At 47.7% G+C, this 23,075-nt stretch overlaps 1 protein-coding gene across 1 annotated transcript in view; it reads right to left on the bottom strand.

Moving 5' to 3' along the window:
• Window positions 1-23,075, bottom strand: part of SART3 (spliceosome associated factor 3, U4/U6 recycling protein) — a 559,753-nt gene that overhangs the window by 181,090 nt on the left and 355,588 nt on the right. The window contains exon 13 of the mRNA XM_069619464.1: window positions 2,151-2,263. Coding sequence (XP_069475565.1) covers window positions 2,151-2,263 — 113 coding nt within the window. The remainder of the gene's footprint in view (window positions 1-2,150; window positions 2,264-23,075) is intronic.

Raw genomic sequence — 23,075 nt, 5'->3', positions numbered from 1 at the left:
TTTAGAAGGGTGCCTAATATCGTGCCCTGGTTGAATTTAGAAGTGTGCCTGATAGCGTGCCCTTGGTTTACCTAGAAGTGTGCCCATTAGTGCGCCTTAGTTGTATATCCTCACTGTGCAAATTTAAATTTGGTTGCCTAATATCCCCACACCAAAATTGTTTTGGCTGCCTATTATCCTATTTCTGCAAAGTTGAGCTTAGAAGTGTGCCTAATAGCGTGCCTTGGTGGAATTTAGAATTGTACCTGATAGCGTGCCCTGGTTGCATCTAGAAGTGTGCCTATTAACAAGCCTTGGCTGATTTTAGAAGTGTGCCTAATTTCCTCTCGGTACAAAGTTGATTCTAGAAGTGTATATAACACCACCACTCTGGCATAGCGGGATTTGACAGTGCCCCTAATAACGTCACTGTACCAAAGTCTTGAAAGTCTACCCTATATAGGGTGAACGGGTGAAGTGGACGCCCTATATCGGGTGAAGTATGGGGATGGAAAGGGTGAAGTATGGGGATGGAAAGGGTGAAGTATGGGGATGGAACGGGCAAAGCATGGGGATGGAACGGGCAAAGCATGGGGATGGAACGGATGAAGGGTGTGGATGGAACGGATGAAGGGTGTGGATGGAACCGATGAACTGACGTAGAATGGGTGAAGTAGGTGGAACGGGTGAAATGGTAGAACGGATGAAGTAGGTGAATGAACGGGTGATGTGCTTGGAACCAGCGAAGTGGGGGGAACTAGTGGAGTGGGTGGAACGAGGGAAGTGGTACAAATAGTTAAGTGAATGGAACGTGTGAAGATGACGTATGTGGATGGATGATGCATGGAGTAAGGATAACATGGGTAGAACGAATAAAAGTATCAGTGCGAAGATGACTTAGGTGTATGGATGATGCATGGACAAAGGATAACGTGGCTAGAACGAATGACGGGAGTAGTGCATAAAATGGTGGAGGGCATAAAATGGTTGAAGTGCATGGAACGGATGGGAGTGCATGGAACGGATGGGAGTGCATGGAACGGATGGGAGTGCACAGAGTGACGGGACGTACATGAAATGGTTTGGAGGGCATGGAATGTCTGAAAGAACACTGAAAGGAATGGTCTGAGTGCTTGAAACGGTCGTAATGCATGGAACAGTTGGAGTACATGGAACGGATGAAGTTCATGGAAGTAGTGGAGTGGGCGCGATCTCAAGCACCTACAGTAAACCACCATACTCACATCTCCACGCTTACTCTCTTCTTTACACCACCACTCAAATAGAACACAGCGATACTATGACACCATTCGGTATAGCTGTTCTCATACCAACATCTGCCTCATACTCCCCATCACTCTAACTAAACACTGCTGGTTACACCCCCCCCAGCCAGGCGTTCTCCTCAGGCGTAACGCAGCCATGATCGGTCTGGATAATTCTTGCCAGAACACACACATACTATTGACCTCCCAACCACCACACCTACCGCTAAGAAGCAGCTATGACACGAATGCCACACCAGCTGCACACATATCCGGTGCTCACACGCACCTTTGACTCTCTCTACTCTCTCTACTGACTTGAACTTCGGTTCCCAAGGGCGTTCAACCTACCAGCGCCTTCAGACCATACCAGTGGTATATAAGGTGCTATATAAATGCAAAGTAACATAACATAACCCCCACGGTTCAAAGAAATGTGATCCCTTCAAGCAGAGAGAAAGGCCTGGAGTTATGGGAAGGCGTGCATGTGTTTTCGAATTAGAACTTGGGCAGAGCATGGTGTGCTGCCAGATGTTCAAATTTTTTAAGGAAAAGGGATATATATCTTGTGCGCTATGGTCACCTTGTGCACCTAAACAATTCCTCACAGTGCTTTTGAAAACAAAATACAACAGAACAAAAGAAAACAAAAATAAAGGCAAGGACAGAAGGCACCACTAAGGAGAGCATTTCACAAAATCTAGCACTGCAAAGAATTTACACAGGACAATTATAAAGAACACAATACACCAGCTACTTCGAATTCAAACAACATTGAAGCACAGTGCGTAGTGTTAGAAAACCAAAGAAAATTGAAATATTAAGGCACAGAATTTCACTACTTCATTATGAATGTGGGATTATTTTAATGAATTTGGTTTAAGTTCAACTGTTTCAGCGCCATACCCTCCATCCTCTCCAACATGAGCAGCATATCACAGACATGTTCTGGGTAGTCTGTTGTGCACTGTACTGCTCTATGCAATGCTTTCCTGCCATGCTGGGCATCTCCATGGGCTCTGCAGAGGATAGAAATTAACAATATGTTAGGGGCAACAGAGTAGTGCCAATTACAGAGCAGCTGAGCAAGGCAGGGTAACACCTATGTATGGCTTAAAAATCCCTTGCAGAAGTATGAATAATCATTTTACACCTGGAAATATCACATTTGTTTATACACACTATGCACAAAGAGGGGACATTTGACTATTTGGAAAACTATACCTTCTGTTGGGGAGACGTTTCTGTGCATATCCCTTTAAGCTGAGAGACCCCCAGCTCAACTTTTTTTTATATTTTAATCTATCTCCTGAGTGAGTGGAACTTTTTACCACTCACCCATTATTTTTCTCTGACTGGCGTTTTTATTTCTACTGTTTTATGGATTCTGCTAAACTCCATATGTTTAATACAGGCATCTGGTTTTTGCTCGGTGACACCCAGAACCCTATGTGCAGTGTCACTAAGGAGTCCCATGGACTTCTATTTAAGTTTAAATACCTTTTCTTGAGAGAACTGCAGTTACCAAGAATAGTAAGATAACTTGTCCCTTACCTTTCCTTTTGTGGTTCCAGCACACATCACCTTATGTGGGGTGCTGGGGGTTACATTGCAACTCCTCCCACACCTCACGCAACTTTCTGTTACACTGACTAACTTAAATGGTTGGTGGCAGTGGTTTCTTTTTACTACCTTTAGTGCAGGTTACAAGCAGGCTGATTTCTCAGCTGCATTACAGTACATATGGGTGGCAATTTCCTCAAAATGGCCCCCGTCTTCTTTTTTGCCATTTTTCGTTTGCCAGTTCCTTGTGGGCTTTTTTTCCATCCTTTAGAGTAGATTTCAGCCCTTTGGGAGTTTTGCCTTTGGCGGGCTTCAGCCCTGAAGCCCACCCAGGCTCCAGTGTGTCGGGGAAGGCAAGAAGTGAGGTAGGAGCCCAAAACTTCACGGTCCTTTGTCTGTGGGTGTGCCTGGCTGCAAATGGGTTCTAGCATGTAAGGCAAGGATTATGGGACTACAGGCAGAGGAAGAAGGAATCCAAAGCAGAAGACTAGCAGAGACTCCAGTAGCAGCTTGCAGGGCCGTAGAAGCATCAAGACCTGCAGCTCTGCTGACCCAGTTTTCAAATCAACCAGGAAGACACACCAAGGACTTCCTGCCTTAAGCTGGTAGGACCAACTAGCCTCAATACCTTTATTTTAGGCCATCCCCGACCTCCTGCAACTTTCCTGGGCCACAGAACACCAATACTCTGGGTACATGGACCATTATCTAGTGCATCGTCTTCCGAAGATGGAATCCGGCTGAAACTTTGCAGGCATCCGTGTGGAACTTCAGAGGCAGGAATTCTTCACCGAAAATCCACTCACCGGAGCTAAGGACTGAGTAATCGAAGAGAATCCAACCAGCATCATTTGTTTCTTCTTTGTGCTGAAAAAAATAGGCCAAAACCACCAACAGCCGCTGAAGTGAGCTAAATCCATTGCTGCCAACCCCTTCTCCAGAGTACTGCCACAGAAGCCCACCAAGGTTTCCCCCTTTCGTCACCACGACCAAGAAGCAGGAATCAGCGTCTGCAACATTGCACCTAGATGGAAGCCAGCTACAATTTCTTCTTTATCTTCAAGGTACTGTGGGGCTTGGGTCGTAATTACCGTGGACCCCCCCCTAACCACATGGCCCACAAGGGGATCCATAGACAAGCAACTAGGAAGGTGCAAATCCACAATTAAAGCACTCTACCACGCCACCACGCACGGGGAGCACTTCAGCAGAGGAATAGGGGGCGAAACCATTAAGAAGAGCACTGTTTCACTCACTGGGAGACCCCCTGCCAAAATGTCAAAGCAACAAAAAACACAAATCAACGAACATCGCCACCATGCTACATCCAGACGATAAGAATAAAAAGCCAGAATTCGACAAGCCCCAGCCCACTCACCAGATAGACCAACGGGACATCGGGCCACTAAAGAGGGCATACAATCCCTCCTGGCAGACAGCCGGAATTTCGAAATTGGATGACGGAAATCTCGTCCAAGGTGGAGGGCCTCGATAACCGGATGGAGGAGATAGAGCAGAGGGTCAGTGAAATAGAACAACAAACCCTATACAACACAGCTCAGCAGGCGTAACTAAAGAGGAATGTCCAGGACCTGGAGGAAAAGAATGAGGACATGACGCTCAAACAAGAGGGCATCGTAACAGGGCCCACAGGAACAACGTTCGTATTCGAGGAATATTAACAGCGATCACGGATCAAGCCCTTCAAGCTTACATGGGCAACCTCTTCAGAACTCTCCTCCAAGAATGCAACAAATCCATGTTGCTCCTAGACTGCACCCATAGGCTGCGAAGACGCAGGGGATCCACGTCGACACCCCCCCCAGACGTAATCACCCGGGTCCAGTTCTTTTCCACAAAGCAAGACATTATGACTGCCAGCTATATACAGGGAGACCTAACCTACCAAGGGGCTCCAATACAAATCTACCAAGAACTGAGATCGGCAATAGTACAAAGGCATAGGGCTTACATTCCTTCAAGACCGGAAAATAAAATACTGCTGGCTCTTCCCAGCAACCCTCCACTTCACCTTTGAAGGCCAGTTATGCACAATCAACTCATTGGAGGAGACTGAGGTCATTCTGACAGGAGGACATTCAACTCCAGATGAAGACCTTACAAACCCATCTCCCCTTGGGGGCCCAAGAGAGGCCCCAAAGTCCCAACGAAACTCCTGGGCCAGAGTGGCACGATGGGGATTTCAAAGATTTGGGGTAGTACCCTTTGGGTGCACTACAACAACCTTGCCTCCTGGCAATAAGATCCAACCTTTGGTAGAAGTCTGAACTACACAGGTTGGTAGTGTGGCTGAGCAGCCAGGCTCAAGAGTGGTCAATGTGAGCTGTAGGGTGGTTACACGAAGATTCACAGTGACAAGTATCCAAGTAAACATTTATACTCAAGGTTTCTTGATAAAACAATTAATTATTTATTTACCGGTCATTTGAATAAGCCTTCTTTAGAAGGGAGCAAGATAATAGCAACACACAAACACCTTCAAAATACACACTTCGTTCCTAAATCAGCAAAACACCCATTGGGGATGACACAGATACTTCCTACACCCTCAGGTGACTTCAATAGTTAGGACACTGTGGACATTGATATATTACTGTTGGCATTTAGAATAGTACTGAGATGAGTGTCAAAGAAAAGGTTATTAGAACAAACAAGAGATCACAAATATTCTTAAGCAGGCAAATACATTTGGACCCCCCTCAATACAGAGGAGAGAAGAGTCTTTCAGGGAAACAGGCTAAGCCAAACTCAATGGGCAAAAGTCTATGTGGCTGACACACTTCTTGCAGATAAGTAAGCATAGTCTTTGCATAATGTTTTAGAAGTCTTTGAAGAAAAAGAAGAATAAATGTAGGGCCACAAGCTGTTAGGCTTGTGAGAAGTAGAAGAGTTTACAACAAGGTAAGTTCTCTTGGACTGTACAGTACCTTTAGTTAGAAGAAAAATGAAGCAGATGACTTCTGTTCCTGTGCAGCTCTGCAGATCCTGGTGTTCCTGGGCCTTAGTCATGGGGACAAGAGGGAGGACTTCTGGGGACTCCTGCACTGCAATAGGACGGTCACCAACAGCAACCAGCAATCTTCAAACTAGTGGCAACTCAGTGTTTCAGCTCCTTGCGCCTACCGCAAACAGCACCACTGTGGTTCCTGGCTGTCGAGATGGGCTTTCCTTGCATCTGGGGTCCAGCACTCTGTTGAGGTGGTTTGGGCTTGTTCAGTTCGGCTTCCTGGGAGTCCGGATAATCTTCCTGGAGTTCTTCGCCAGCTTAAAAGCAATGCACACGAACGGGTGTTCCTCTCACTTGCTCTTCCGTTCCAGCAGCAACTGCAGCGGAAGTGCAACGAGCTTTGAGAGGATGTCCAGGTGGTTTACTTGGGAGTTGATTTCTCCCCTTGAGTTGGTGGGATCAGTCATCCTTGCAAAGTTCTCTAGTCGAAACAAAAAGTGGAGTTTCAGCACAGCAGCAGTGCTTCACTGGGCAAACCAACGGTCCAGGAGTGGCAGCAGACGTCCTCTTCAAGTTCTTCTTCGGATCCCTTCGTCCAGTGGTCGACTCTACCTTCCAAGCCAAAAAGTCTCACCTTTTATGCAGGTTTCTCCCATTCATTCCAGCCTAGACAGTCAAACAGCATGGTGGCTGTCCTTGCCGGACAGCCAGCCAGCCGATCACCTAAGAGTGCATTCCTGTTTCCTAGGAGACTAAGCACAGGGAGTTTTGGGCACCTCCCTTACTTCCTGCCTACCCCAGACACTATGGAGCAAGAGGTGGGTTTCACTTGTGAACCCTGCCAAAGGCGAAATGAACAAAGAGACCAAACCTGGTTTGGCGCGCAGAGCAAACCTCAAGAATGACCTTTCCACAAAGAAATGGTGAAAAAAGAAGACCGGGGCCATTTTGACAAAGATGGCGCCTGTGTGTTCTTTACTGTAGCTGCAAATGCAGCCAGTGGTGAAGGCACACAATGGTAGTTCAAATGAAAACACTGCCACCAGCCATTCAGTGCGAAAAGGGTAGCATAAAAAATGTTAGATGAGAAACTAGACAAAGGGGATACTAGGTAACTCCCCCAGCACTCTTTTGTAAGATAGGGTGTGCTGGGTCTAGAATGTTACAATGATAAGTAAAGTCAATTTCACTTTACTGCTCTTGGAAACAGTAGTTTATCCAAGAGAAGGTATTTAAACCTTTGGGAAATCTGAGAGACTTCCCTGTGCCACTGCACTGAAGGTGCTGTGTGACACAATGTTAAAGATGATGCCTATGGAGTTTGTCCGACTCCACAACCAAAAGAAACAGTGCTCAAAATCACAATAAAATACATGAGAGAGTGGGGAAAAAGGGTCACACTCTCTCCATGTAAAACAAATCAAGCCCTGAAGACACTTTTGCAACTGTATGAGAACAATAACCCCCTTAACCTTTGAGGAATGCAAAACCAAATTTGCCCTAATAGAAACAGACAGGTTCACGTATGCGCAAATTCGTCAATGGATTTCCTTGCTGCGGACCAAATGTGAAGCCACGAGAGTGCTTCACCCCATAGAACTTTCGCTACAGGAAGGCTCTAGATGAGGACTTATCACGAGGCTATATAAATTAATACAGGAGGATATGCTGGACACACGCCCTTTGTACATGGCCCAATGGGAAACGGATCTGGGCCACTCTATAGAAGACCAAACCTGGATTGACAGCTGGTCTAGGAATAGCACAGCCACCAGATGCGTTACAAACAAGGAATCCGCTCTTAGACTGCTCTACCGATGGTAGTTCCCTCCGGAACGCTTACAACGCTTCAAGAGTTTCCTAGACCCCAAGTGCTGGAGACAATGTGGAGCGCGAGGAACGTACTTCCACATATGGTGGGAACACCCAGTGGCGCGAACATTCTGGAAAGAGGTGCTCCAGACCATTGAATACATCACTCACTGTTGACTGCCAATTTACCCGAAGGTGATCTTTCTGGGGACCCCGCAAAAAGACTGTTACCCAAGGAAGAGACTCCATTCTGGAATATGACCGGGAGTTCCCGGAACTCACTTTCCAACCGCAACTGGCAAAACTGTTCCTACGCCCCTAACAAAAATCCCAAACCCCCGGCCTCTTTCCCGAAGTGGCCTGGTAGGAAGGTACTAGACCTAAAGACAAGAGACAAGGGGAATACTCACGGGAACTGGCTGGTTAGTTATTATGAAGCACTGTTATTACCTAGTCGTAAAACTATGTAATTTCTCTGTTGCAACCAGATTTAAATAAACTTGTTAAACGTAAAAAAAGAAATGAGTAAAGCAAGACGCCTGAGTTGCAAGGGAAGAAAACATAATTTAATTCAAAAGGTTCGATCACCAAAATCCTGGAAGCAGGCCTGAAACCCCTACTCCCAACATTGAAATGGAAGAGAAGTCTGAGGATGAAAATTTAGAGCTTAGTTCTAACCTGCCTAAAGGATCTTAAGGTGGAGAAGGTCCTTAAGGGTCTGCCAACCCCCCTCCACAGCCTTCCCCTGTACCTCAGTTACCTCCTACTCTGACCCCACTGGGTCACAATATAAGCCCATATTTACTATCGCTTGAGAAAATGAAAATTGAACTTCAATTCAGGAAACTGACTCTTCAGTCTGAGGGCAAAGAAAAAGAAAGATGGCACAGGGAAAGGGAAATCCAACATGAATACGAGATGGGAAATGTCCCTTGGCACGGCTTCCTTTTCAGGGTCTTCTCAGTCTGATGGTCCCAAGAAACGTTGCCATCCACGAGAGGTGGTGAGAGTGTATGATCCAAAGGGTAATGTGTTGGATTGGTTGGGTACATTTGAGTTTGTGGTTTGCAAGATATTAGTGGGAATGATTTAGTTCCATGGGTTTATGTCTAGGCTCCCCCAGAATGACTGTGATGCTGTCATGGAGTTGAATGCTAAAGACCGAAAAGACTACGCAGGCACGTATAGCCAGGTTTGGGGAAGACTCCTTCCCAATACCTAAAAATGTCCAGAGACCATAAGAAAAAAGATGGTACTCCTTGGGCTACCTGGGTTTGTGAATGCCTGAAGAACTTAGATGGCTGGGTAAAGGGTTACAATGTGAGCTCTTTTAAAGGAATGAGAAATGTGTTTTTACTTGAAAGTATTTTTGATGCCTTGTCCCCAGTGCTGAGACAGCACCTTATTGGCTCAAAAGAAATTGATCCCAAGAGACAAGCGCACAGTCAACAGGGCCATTCACAAGGACTTTGGGGCAACTCAAAAAGGAAGAAGGGGAAAAGCACACGAAAGAAGGCAAAGAACATTCTAATCCTCCACCATCGAAAGAGGGCCACAACACCATAAGGGTACATTCCAAAGGAAACCATACAGTTCTAGAGAAATCTCTGAGGACAAACCAGAGGGAGGTTACCAGAAACCCTCAATCCAGAAAACCTTTGGTAAATGTGTGGTTTGTGGGTTTGGTGACCATGTGAAAGGGGATCCCAGATGTAAGAGTAAACCATCAGGAGTCCTGTCTGTCTCCTTGACCTTCATCCCTGAGCAAGCAGCTCCAATAATAGGGGCACACTTTCAATTACGAGCTGAAGAACCCATTAGAGTTCAAGCTAGTGTTTCTTTAGTGTCCTTGGGTCTGTGGGAACAACAGAACATGGATGTTTAGAATACACTCCCTGACAACACGAAAGAACATTACAAGGAAAGTGTACTTGTAGATGGCCAGGAGACTCCTGCCATTAGAGACACTGGGGCCAGCATTACAGCGGGTGATGAAAGAATTTTCAAATCTGAGGATGTAACTAAGGCATCCAAAGGTCCCACTAAACTTGCTGGACTTCCAAATGGTTCCTATTTTGCCAGCCCTCAACCAGTGCAATAACATGACTGTACAAATTCCTGTTAGTGTGCAATCTGAAGTACCTGGGAGTGTTTTGTTGGGGAATGACTTGAACACTCTTGGAGTAGCCTCCAGTACCCCCCAGGGCTCCCAACAAAAAGAAACAGAAGCTGACAAGATTGGCCAGAGAGGCAACCTTAGGAGACTCTCGGTTTGAGGTCAGGGAAGAATCCAGCACCTCAAACCAGCAGACAGGCCATCTTCCACTTCTAGAAAGAAGGAGACCAAGATGAAATCCAGAGTCTCTGGAAAGCAAAAGGGTCTCAAACCCAAACCTGCTCTAAAGACAATGACTTTCCAGAGAGGACAGTCCCAGTTCACCCCAGTGACCCCCATTCCCAGTTGAAACTGTGTGGATGGATGAACCAACGGCTGAAAACCCAGCTACTGGAGGAGATCCTTCCCTGCTTGGAAGATCTGGATCCTAGAGACCATCCTGAGCTGCAGTCTTTGCTTGCAGAAGGTGGACCCTGTAGGGCAGATTTCAGCAGAGGACAGAGTGTTCCTCTCTAGAAGGTCTGAGACAACAGCTTCCCAGCTGGAATGGCAAGAGACAGGGAGGCACACACACTCTACTGGGAGGATGGCCTTCTCTACAGTGAGCCTACTGAGTCAACTCCAGGAGACTGGTAGCACCCCAAGAGATGACAAAGGTTTCTACTACTAGCACATGAGACCCCTCTGGCTGGTCACTTGAGTTCCAAGAAGACCAAAGAGACTCATTGTACTTTTACTAGCCCAAGATGGGTGCAGAGGTTTGCATACATTGTAGAAGCTGCCACATTTGATGCTATATGGCTAAAAGTGGTACTACGAATGTGGCACCTTTAGTGCCCCTCCCAGTTGTGTGAGTTCCTTTTGAGTGAGAGGGTGGGGATTGACATTGTTGGTTGTTAGGGAGAATTCTCTGTTTGGGCTGAATTTCCCTACCTAGTGAGTCCCCCAGCAGCTTTGCTGGATTTCTGGGGTTTCTTTTTTTCTCCTGCCAAGAGTGAGACTCTTTTACCCTCACTCTTGGACATGTTGAAGTGTGTTTTCTTGATTAAACCTTGTGTTGAATGGGCTATGGGGTCTTTTACTCCATAGGGCCTCATGTATTTTTGTGATGTGGGTTACACAGCACCCTCTGTGCCGTGACCCAGGGGTGTCCTAGGGACTCCCCAACATAGACTCCATACCCTGGGACTGACTACTGTCTCCCAGGGCATGTAAAGTCACCAAAGACTTTGCTAGTCTTGAATCCTGAACAGAACCAGTACAAACCATCATATTGTGGACGTACTGGCTGGGGCAATTCGATTGCCCCAGGGTCTGTTAGTCGAGGGGGCACGTCTCCGTCCCCCCTGATCGAGTTTTGGCTGGTGGCAGTGGAAACTACTTTTTATATTCGACCGCGAATATTTCCCTATGGGATTTCCCATTGTTTTAGGCTAACACATTTAATTATTTATTTACGGTAGCCTTAAACATACCGCCGGTTTATATATTTATTATTATAACTCCGGTTGGGACTCTTTGCCAAAACTTGATTCTAAAATGGCGTTGGCGTTCGCCTCTGTAACTCTGACCCAAAGTGGAGCCCTTTGTTCCACTTTTGGCGGGCTTCTCCACAGAAGCCCTCCAAAGTGGTGCCACTCTGTCTGGGGTACTTAGGAGGGGTGGAGGGGGATTTAGGCACCCTGGACTGAGTTACCTTGGTAACTCAAGTCGCACTCCGTCCTGATTGGCCCAAGTGGTGAGCCGGCCGGCTCACCACTTAGCATGTTTGAGTGACAGCTAGGCTGGGTGAATGGGGGTTTGCTGCATAAAAGCAGGGCTTTGGGGACTGGAACTTCAGAAGTCGCCACAGGACCAAGAATCCGACGAGGGAAGAGCTGAGCCGACCTGCTTCGACGACACCAACCGGTGGAGCCCTGCAGAACCGTCTCACCACCTTTCCCGACGACCGAGGAGAACTCTTAACGGAGTGGCTCCTTCCCTTGACTGGTGGGGACAACCAGTTTTCACCTTCTTTCCGCTTCTCGAGGTATCTCGTGGCCGCCTTGCCCGTGCCAAGCACCCCGGCAACCGGAATACCACACTTTTACCCCTAACCGCGAAAGTCGGTACAACCCTTTAACCGGAGGACTCCGCGGCTGGTTTCTTCCCGGGCAGTGCAACGACCTTCTTCTTCTGCTCTTCAGCGAGAACTTCTTCTCCCCTGACCGACGTCGAGCCTTGCTGCCACTGCCTGGAACAACTGCCACCGCCGGAGGATCCTTTCCGCTTAAGGTACCGTGTTCCGCCTGGCTTCCCTTGCCACCGACTGTACGGGGTAGTTTTAGCCCCCGGCTTTCGAACCTGGGAGTGCCTGGGACACCCTGGCTAAACTTTCTAAGCCACTCTAAACTCTTTCTAACTCTTTGCAAGACTTTGAATCCCTACTAACAGTGTGATCTTGGACACATTTTCGCTCCGGCTACTCTAAGAGTGGGCCCTGCCTAGTGACTTTTGCTCACCTGTGACTTTGTACTTCTTTGAGCCTATTGCAAGTGTTCTGGACCTTAGAGTGGTGTGTTTAACCTATTTCTGTTTCTTTCATCCCTTTCTTAAACCTACTAGAGTGTCATCTAACGTTAAGCACTCACCTCTGTTCGAATTATGTGGTGTTAACCTAGAGTTGTCTAGATAGGAGTAAGGGGTGTGAAACTGCTTTCATTATAACTGTGTTTGAAGAGTTTTTACTATATTTTTTGCTAGAGTGATTTCAACTTATGTGTGTTTAATAAATAAATAACTATATACTTTTGAAACCAAGCTCTGGTCAGTGTTTGCTTGTGCTATTGTATTTGAGTACCTATGGTGTATACTTTACATACTGCCTAACTCTTCTTGAGGGAAGTCTGACTGCTCAGCCACAGCTACCAAGTAAATCTGGGTGGTGCAGACTGCTACCAAGTGGGTTTACTGCTATACCTGTAGTCTTAAATCTTTTGCAGTGTTCCCCAAGGGAACTGCACAGGTTTCTGCCTAACACTGGTGGCAGCGGTGGGATTTGTATTGAGTATACATTTTATTGTGCTTTGAATACCTTAGTGCAACTAACCACAAAGCTTAGCACTATAAAAGTAAACCTCTAACATGTCAGTTATAGAAAGCTATAGTCAAGAGTCCCTTGCAGCCAAAACTGCTGATTGTTTAAGAGTGCTCTGTAAACATAAGGATCTCCTGACTAAGGGCAAGAAAATGGAGCTGATTGAAAGATTGTTAGCTAACCAAAGTCTGGGTGATGGTTCAGAGGAACCTACCACTCCAGCAACTGTAGATGACAGTATTGAAGTTAACATGGAGCAAAATGTTGATGATTCTGAGGAAGAGTCAGAAGAGGAGGGTGAGGCTGTTGTGACTGTCCCCCCTAGGCCTCTGCCTGCTCTACCTGCTGTACCTACTGGACCTTTACCAGGTCCCACCTTTAGTCCTCAGTACTTTGAACTAGAGAAAATGAAACTAGAATTGGAGTATAAGAAACGTAATGCTCAAACTGACAAAGAACTAAGGCTAAGGGAAATGGAGCTCAAGTATGACTTAGAAATGAAGAAATTATCTGTTGAGAATGTTTCTCTCTCTGGCTCCTCTAGAAGTTCCAGTCCTAAAAGACCCCGGATGCCTAAAGAATTGATTGGTATGTATGAGCCTAAGTTGGATGTGTTGGATTGGTTGTCTCTGTTTGAATATAATCATGGGCTCCAGAACATCACAGGAAATGACTTACTCACCTGGTTGTTCTCTAGGCTTCCCCCTGTTGCAACTGATGTGGTGATGGAGATGGGGGAGGAGGATAGGAAGGACTATGAATGTGTAAAACTAGCTTTGATAGCTAGGTTTGGGAAGACCCCTTCCCAGTATCTTAAGAGGTTTAGGAGCCTCAAAAAGCATGATGGTACCCCTTGGGCTACCTGGGTGAGTGAATGTTTGAAAAACTTAGAGGGATGGATTAAGGGTTACAAGGTGAACACTTATGAAGGTATGAAGAATTTGTTTATGTTGGAGACTATTTATGATGCCTGCTCTCCTGAGCTCAGACAACACTTGGCTGATTCCAGGGAATTAGATTCCCGGAAACTAGCTAAGGCTGCTGACTTGTGGGTTGCCAACAGGGCCACTCACAAGGATTCTGGGGTCACTCAGAAGAAGGATGGGGAGAAACAGCCCAAAAAGGACTCCAAAGAGAATTCTAATACTACAAATTCCAAAGAGGGCCCCAAACCAAACTATAAGGGTAAGCCACAAGGGAAACCAAATCAGGCTAGTGTACCTCCTGGTCTCAGACCAGAAGGAGGTCAGAACAAGCCTCCATTCCAGCGAGCCTTTGGCTCATGCTTTGTTTGTAAGGCTACTGACCATGTGAAAGGAGATCCCAGATGTAAGGGTAAACCTTCAGGGGTCCAGCTTGCCTCCTTAGCCTTCGCTCCAGAGGAGGAAGTACATATGGCAAGTGGAAACTTTCTATTACTAGCTGATGAACCCACTGGAGTCTCAGCTAGTGTTTCTTTAGTCTCTCTGGGGTTGTGGGAACAACAGAATTTAGATGTCTATAACTCTATCCCAGATAATACTAAAGAGTATTATAAGGACAGTGTCCAGGTGAATGGTCAGGAGACTCCTGCCATTAGGGACACTGGAGCCAGCATAACTGTGGTGGATGAATCATTTTTCAAGGCAGAGGATGTTGCTAAGGCACCCAAATGCCTCACCAAGTTAGCTGGTGGGCCTGTGCAGATGTGTCCCCAGTTACCAGTTCTCATCCAATGTAATGATATGGCTGTAAAAATACCTGTCAGTGTACAATGTGAAGTGCCAGGTAGGGTTCTGTTGGGTAATGACCTCAAAGCTCTTGGAGTTGTGTCACATACCCCCAGACCCCCTAGCAAAAGGTTACAGGAGCTCACAAAACCTGCAAGAGAGAAAACCCTGAGAGGGTTATCTCAGGAGATGATGACAGAAATCACTCCTCTCCCACTGGAGCAACTAACTGCAGTATCAACCAGATCAGGAGCAAAGGGGCAACCCAAGACTCCTAGGAAAAAGCCAGCAGCAAGCAATCCAGTGCTTCCAACAAGGACTTCCCCTAGGTTGTCCAAAGTTACACCTGTAACTCCACCTCCAGCTGAGGCTGAGAGGGAGGTACAACCCTGTGTGGTTGAGCTAGACTCTGAGGAAGAGCTAGAAGGAGGCCCCAACCTTATTGGAGATTTGGACCCTGAGGACCATCCTGAGCTGCAGTCTTTACTGGCAGAAGGTGGACCTAGCAGGGCAGCTTTTCGTAAGGGGCAAAGAGAATGTCCAACTCTGGAAGGTCTCCGCCACCAGGCAGCTTCTCAAGCTGATGGGCAAGAGCCTGGGAAGTATAGGTTACACTGGGAAGATGGCCTCTTCTACAGTGAACCGACTGAGTCTGAACCTGGAGACTACAAACGCCTTGTAGTCCCACAAGAGAACAGACAACAGTTCTTACAACTAGCCCATGAGATACCTTTGGCTGGTCACTTGAGTTTCAAGAAGACCAAGGAAAGGCTCTCACTCTACTTTTATTGGCCAAAGATGGGGGCTGAAGTAGATAGATATTGTAAGAGCTGCCATACCTGCCAGACTTCTGGTAAGGTTGGTTCCAAGAATGTGGCACCTTTAGTGCCTCTCCCAGTTGTGGGAGTCCCATTTGAGAGGGTAGGGATTGACATTGTTGGTCCCCTTGATCCTCCAACCTCCTCAGGCAACAGGTTTATACTTGTTGTAGTAGACCATGCTACTAGGTACCCTGAGGCAATTCCTATGAGGACTGTTACAGCTCCGGCTGTGGCTAAGGCCCTCCTTGGTATTTTTACCAGGGTTGGGTTTCCTAAGGAAGTAATCTCTGACAGGGGATCAAACTTTATGTCCCACTACATGAAAGCCATGTGGAAAACCTGTGGAGTTACTTACAAGTTCTCAACAGCATACCACCCGCAGACAAACAGGTTGGTTGAAAGATTTAACAGAACCATGAAGAGCATGATAGGTGCCTTAGAGGAACCCCTTAAAAAAAGTGGGACCTTCTACTGCCATGCCTTCTCTTTGCTTATAGAGAAGTCCCTCAGGAGGGAGTAGGCTATTCTCCCTTTGAGCTTCTCTATGGCCATCCAGTCAGAGGTCCATTGGCCCTGATTAAGGAGGGATTGGAAGGTGCTCCTCCCCTCAAGCCAGTCAGAGTGACTGACTATGTGATAGGTCTCCGGAGGAGAATGTCACATGATGGCAGAAGCAAGTGACAACTTGAAAGCTGGTCAAGCTCTGGTCAAACATTGGCATGACCAGAAGGCTAACATGGTTGAGTTTACTCAAGACCAGCTAGTTCTAGTTATGCTCCCAACAAGGCAGAGGGCCATGCAAGACAAATGGATGGGACCCTTCAAGATTGTGGGAAAACTTGGAGAGGTCAACTATCTGGTGGATCTGGGCAGACCCAGGGAAGCTCCTAGAGTCTTCCACACCAACCGACTAAAAGCATACATCTCCAGGCCTGATGTAGGAGCCTTACTTCTAGCTTCAGCTGCAGAGGAAGAAGAGAGTGAATCTCTCCCTGATCTCCTCAGAGGTGTGCCTTTAGATGAGAAAGTTGAAGGAGTCAATCTCTCTTCCGACCTGACCCCTGAGCAACAAGAGGAGTGCAAATCTATGTTAAATCAGTTTGCCTCCCTGTTCTCACTGTCACCAGGCTTGACCCCTTGGGGCCAGCATGAGATACTCACTGGTGACTGTCTGCCAGTCAAAAGCAGGGGGTACAGAATGTCAGAACATATCAGAACCCACATCAAAGGAGAGGTCAAGAAGATGCTTGATCTCGGGGTAATAGAGCCCTCTACCAGTCCATGGTCTAGCCCAGTTGTGTTAGTACCCAAGGCAGGATCCAAAGACTTGAGATTCTGTGTGGACTATAGAGCTCTAAATGCAGTCACCAAGACTGATGCCCACCCTTTGCCCAGGACAGATGAGTTGGTGGATAAACTTGGTGCAGCCAAGTACCTCAGCACATTTGACCTGACGTCAGGCTATTGGCAAATAGCCCTGACAGACCATGCCAAGGAGAAAACTGCATTTTCAACCCCAGTTGGCTTGTACCAGTTTAAGGTCATGCCTTTTGGACTAAAAAATGCACCTGCCACATTCCAAAGGATGGTGAACCAGGTTCTGGCTGGAATGGAAGATTTCTGCATGGCATACTTGGATGACATTGCAGTCTTCAGCCACTCCTGGGAGGAACATGTGAACCACCTAGGACATGTGTTGCAGGCTCTGAAACAGGCCCATTTGACAATCAAAGCCAGTAAGTGCCAGATTGGTCAAAGTAAAGTGGTCTACCTTGGACATGAGGTAGGAGGTGGAGAAATAAGGCCTTTGCCCAGCAAGATTGAAGCTGTGCAAAATTGGACAACACCAACTACTCAAACCCAAGTGAGAGCTTTTCTAGGCCTCACTGGATATTACAGGAATTTCATTGAGAACTATGGGACCATAGCTTCTCCACTGAATGTAATCTCCTCTCCCAAATTCCCTAAAAAGGTAAAATGGAATGAGGAGTGCAATCAGGCCTTTGAAAAACTGAAGAGAGCTCTTTGCCAAGCTCCAGTCTTGAGAGCTCCTGACTACCACCAACCTTTCATTGTACAAACTGATGCTTCCAATGTAGGTATAGGTGCAGTTCTAAGCCAACTGGATGAGAAGGGTAGGGAGCACCCCATTTGCTTCATCAGTAGAAAACTGAAGGATCCTGAGACAAGGTGGGCAACTATCGAAAGAGAATGCTTTGCTATTGTGTGGGCACTGAAGAAGTTTAGGCCCTACTTGTATGGTTCTACTTTTGTTATTCAGACTGACCACCAACCCTTGAGATGGTTAATGCAAATGAAAGGGGAAAATCCAAAACTATTGAGATGGTCAATCTGCCTGCAAGGGTTTGATTTCACCATTGAGCACAGGTCAGGGTGTCACCATCAAAATGCTGATGGACTCTCTAGGATGTATATCATCGACTAGAGGTATGAGGTTCATCCAGGAGTGGATTAAATCCTCCTGTCCCTTAGTCTGGGGGGGGCGAGTGTTAGGGAGAATTCTCTGTTTGGGCTGAATTTCCCTACCTAGTGAGTCCCCCAGCAGCTTTGCTGGATTTCTGGGGTTTCTTTTTTTCTCCTGCCAAGAGTGAGACTCTTTTACCCTCACTCTTGGACATGTTGAAGTGTGTTTTCTTGATTAAACCTTGTGTTGAATGGGCTATGGGGTCTTTTACTCCATAGGGCCTCATGTATTTTTGTGATGTGGGTTACACAGCACCCTCTGTGCCGTGACCCAGGGGTGTCCTAGGGACTCCCCAACATAGACTCCATACCCTGGGACTGACTACTGTCTCCCAGGGCATGTAAAGTCACCAAAGACTTTGCTAGTCTTGAATCCTGAACAGAACCAGTACAAACCATCATATTGTGGACGTACTGGCTGGGGCAATTCGATTGCCCCAGGGTCTGTTAGTCGAGGGGGCACGTCTCCGTCCCCCCTGATCGAGTTTTGGCTGGTGGCAGTGGAAACTACTTTTTATATTCGACCGCGAATATTTCCCTATGGGATTTCCCATTGTTTTAGGCTAACACATTTAATTATTTATTTACGGTAGCCTTAAACATACCGCCGGTTTATATATTTATTATTATAACTCCGGTTGGGACTCTTTGCCAAAACTTGATTCTAAAATGGCGTTGGCGTTCGCCTCTGTAACTCTGACCCAAAGTGGAGCCCTTTGTTCCACTTTTGGCGGGCTTCTCCACAGAAGCCCTCCAAAGTGGTGCCACTCTGTCTGGGGTACTTAGGAGGGGTGGAGGGGGATTTAGGCACCCTGGACTGAGTTACCTTGGTAACTCAAGTCGCACTCCGTCCTGATTGGCCCAAGTGGTGAGCCGGCCGGCTCACCACTTAGCATGTTTGAGTGACAGCTAGGCTGGGTGAATGGGGGTTTGCTGCATAAAAGCAGGGCTTTGGGGACTGGAACTTCAGAAGTCGCCACAGGACCAAGAATCCGACGAGGGAAGAGCTGAGCCGACCTGCTTCGACGACACCAACCGGTGGAGCCCTGCGGAACCGTCTCACCACCTTTCCCGACGACCGAGGAGAACTCTTAACGGAGTGGCTCCTTCCCTTGACTGGTGGGGACAACCAGTTTTCACCTTCTTTCCGCTTCTCGAGGTATCTCGTGGCCGCCTTGCCCGTGCCAAGCACCCCGGCAACCGGAATACCACACTTTTACCCCTAACCGCGAAAGTCGGTACAACCCTTTAACCGGAGGACTCCGCGGCTGGTTTCTTCCCGGGCAGTGCAACGACCTTCTTCTTCTGCTCTTCAGCGAGAACTTCTTCTCCCCTGACCGACGTCGAGCCTTGCTGCCACTGCCTGGAACAACTGCCACCGCCGGAGGATCCTTTCCGCTTAAGGTACCGTGTTCCGCCTGGCTTCCCTTGCCACCGACTGTACGGGGTAGTTTTAGCCCCCGGCTTTCGAACCTGGGAGTGCCTGGGACACCCTGGCTAAACTTTCTAAGCCACTCTAAACTCTTTCTAACTCTTTGCAAGACTTTGAATCCCTACTAACAGTGTGATCTTGGGCACATTTTCGCTCCGGCTACTCTAAGAGTGGGCCCTGCCTAGTGACTTTTGCTCACCTGTGACTTTGTACTTCTTTGAGCCTATTGCAAGTGTTCTGGACCTTAGAGTGGTGTGTTTAACCTATTTCTGTTTCTTTCATCCCTTTCTTGAACCTACTAGAGTGTCATCTAACGTTAAGCACTCACCTCTGTTCGAATTATGTGGTGTTAACCTAGAGTTGTCTAGATAGGAGTAAGGGGTGAAACTGCTTTCATTATAACTGTGTTTGAAGAGTTTTTACTATATTTTTTGCTAGAGTGATTTCAACTTATGTGTGTTTAATAAATAAATAACTATATACTTTTGAAACCAAGCTCTGGTCAGTGTTTGCTTGTGCTATTGTATTTGAGTACCTATGGTGTATACTTTACATACTGCCTAACTCTTCTTGAGGGAAGTCTGACTGCTCAGCCACAGCTACCAAGTAAATCTGGGTGGTGCAGACTGCTACCAAGTGGGTTTACTGCTATACCTGTAGTCTTAAATCTTTTGCAGTGTTCCCCAAGGGAACTGCACAGGTTTCTGCCTAACATTGGTCCCCTAGACCCTCCAACATCCTCAGGCAAACGATTTACACTGTTTATAGTAGACCATGCTACTAGATATCCTGAGGCCATATCTATGAGGACTGTTACTGCTCACACTGTGGCTAAGGCCCTACTTGGTATCTTTACCTGGGTAGGTTTTCCTAAGGAAGTAGTCTCTGACAGGGGGTCACATTTGATGTCCCACTACATGGAGGCCATGTGGAAAAAACTGTTGAATTACTTACAATTTCTCAGCTGCCACCCTCAAACAAATGGGTAGGTATAGGGGTTTAAGCATACAATGAAGAGCATGATAGGTGCCTTAGAAGAGCCCCTGAGAAGAAAGTGGGATCTTCTACTGCCATGCCTTTTCTTTGCTTGTATAGAGGGGCCTCAAGCTGGAGTGGGTTTCAGCCCATTTGAGCTCCTCTATGGTCATTTTGTCAGAGGCTCTTTGGCTCTGATCAAAGAAGTGGGCCGTTCTCTACCCCCCCCCTCCACTGTAAGGAGCGCAATGCGATTGGCTCGCTTCAAGTTTTAAGAGCCTATCACCTTGCAGGCTGGCGAGCGCCGGCCCACCAGCCAAGGCACACCTCTGGGGCTACGACTCGTGTCGTGCGCCTGTCCTCCTCAGATCGTGTCCATCTCCAGGGGAGGAGGAGCCCCCCCGGACCCCCAACTGCTGGAGCATTGGCCACCTCGACAGAAGAACACCCGGGAAGGATACCCTCAATGCAGGCCACAAGGCTCACAAACTGCATTTAGAGGTCCTCAGGGAAAACTGCGGAATCGGGACGAAAATAACCACACAGCTATTGAAATTGAAATCCACTGCGCCTGAAGCTGCAAGAAGCCACCCCTGCGAGCCTCCGACAAGCGCAACGCTACCTTTACATCCCTATTAGGGCAGCCACCATTGCTAACCACGAGGCTTAGCCATTCCAAAATGGCCGCCCGTGATCCTGCCTTCCCTGGACTTGCCTAGCACCCTCCTGCTGTAAGGAGTGCAACGCGATTGGCTCGCTTCAAGTTTTAAGAGCCTTTCACCTCGCCGGCTGGCGAGCGCCGGCCCACCAGCCAAGGCACACCTCTCGTGAGCCTGTCTGGAGCCGGAGAAGCCGCTGCCCGCTGTTTCAACTTCTGTATCCAGTTCCAGGCCTCTAAGGGTAAGCCCTCCACTACTGCGCACATATCCTGCTGCGCACAGCTCTGCATTGTTGATCCCTACCCCGTGCCGTACCACGCGCAAGGCCTGCCTGGCTGCCCCTCACTAACTATGACCCATATCTCCTCCTGTCGCCGCCGGCCCTACTAGTGCTACGGGTTTGCGCTCGGCCTCACATCTGCTGCAGCAGTTACCTATCCCCACTCCCATATGCACTGCCATTATTGCCTGGGCCCGCTGCCTATGCAGACAAAGACCTTGGTGCATGTGCCTCTACGCACTACACTACCGCACCGTGGAGATCGACAAAGGCACACTCATCCTACGCCTTCATCCAACTACACGATCTTCACCCCAACCAGACAGCGCCCTAATGACATTGCCTACTGCCATGCTTGCTACATGTCACTAACCCTAACCATTACTGCTAGTTCCCGAATATGCTACTAATTTTGCCTTCCATTATTATAAATACTCTGCCCTAGCCACCCATGACTGCCTGTGCTGTTACAACTCCAGGGAAAACACCTCACACAGTAGCCACACTGAGCTAACATCTTATCCTGTGCCACACATGTCCTGCTATTTGATTGCAGTGCCTAATACCTACCTGTATTGCCATTTGCCGTATGCGCTCTGCACTAACTTTGCTGCACCCACATTGTTTTGCATTGCCTTCGGATTGTTGCGTTCTGCACTAGCTGCTACGCCAATTGAATGTTGCTCCTTGCATCCAGTGCACTGCCATCTGATAGTTGCTTCTAGCACCCAGCTACTCCCCATTTGATTGCTGTTCTTTGCACCTGCACTGTACTGCCATTTGATAATTACATTTAGCACCCAGCTGCTCCCCATGTGATTGCTGTTCTATGCACCTGCACTGTACTGCCATTTGATAATTGCATCTAGCACCCAGCTGCTCCCCTTTTGACTGTTGTCTTATGCACCTAGTTGTACTGCCATCTGATAATTGCATCTAGCACTTCGCTGCGCCCCACTTGGCTGTCGCCCTCTGCACCTAGTTTCCCCGCCTCTTGACTGCTGCCCCTAGCTACCAGCTACTTCGCCATCCGTTCGCAGCACCCTATTCCCGTACTCACCATGCAACACCCTCAACCAACCAATACATCAGCTGCCCCCCACTCCCTCCCCTCCAACATCCCTCCCACCTACTTCCTACTCTCATTCTTCACAAAAAGCACCATCACTACACACTCTCCTACACCCACTATAGCATCACACACCAGACCCACTAACATCAGGAACCAACTTCTAGGACTCCCTTCTAGTACCCCAACACCCCCCTCAAGCTCCACCTAACCCATCCAAGACCACAGAAACGCCCACTCACACAGCCAAATAAACTGCACCAGTCCTGACGCACCCTAACCATGCCTCACCTGCTCCACACAACACCACCCCTTCCACATCCAAGCCGCCACACAACCTACAGTGTGCCCTTATCAACGCTAGATCCATCCCTGCTCATGCCACTGAAATCCACGAACTTCTAATCAACCTGGACCTCAACATCCTAGCCATCACGGAGACCTGGCTACATAGCGCCGCAGGGCCAGCCCTTAACCTTGCCATCCCACAAGGATACTCCATCATCAGGTAAGACCGCTTTTCCTCAGTAGGAGGTGGGGTAGCACTCATTCTGAAAAACCATCTAGAGGCCAGACAAATCACATCCAACTTAGGTGATAACACAGACTCCCTTGCTATAAAAATCGCCCTCTCCCCCAACTCCACCATCACCATCAACCTCAACTACCGCCCACCCGGCCCAGTGTCAGAATTCAAGGAGAACCTCCTACATCGCCTTACAGAAAACCTAAAAACTTCCTCCAAAACAATTTTTCTAGGTGATCTCAACCTTGAGTTCAATGACAATAAGGACAAGCCAGCCAAATCCCTCTCACTAGCATTAAAAGAACTAGGCTTTGACCAAAAAATAAGCTTGCCCACACATG

The sequence above is a fragment of the Ambystoma mexicanum genome, chromosome 10 (genome assembly GCF_040938575.1).
Source record: "Ambystoma mexicanum isolate Mex_15411 chromosome 10, UKY_AmexF1_1, whole genome shotgun sequence".
Lineage (NCBI taxonomy): Eukaryota > Metazoa > Chordata > Amphibia > Caudata > Ambystomatidae > Ambystoma > Ambystoma mexicanum.
The sequence above is the reverse complement of the archived record's forward strand: the minus strand, read 5'-3'. Positions and strand labels throughout refer to the sequence as shown.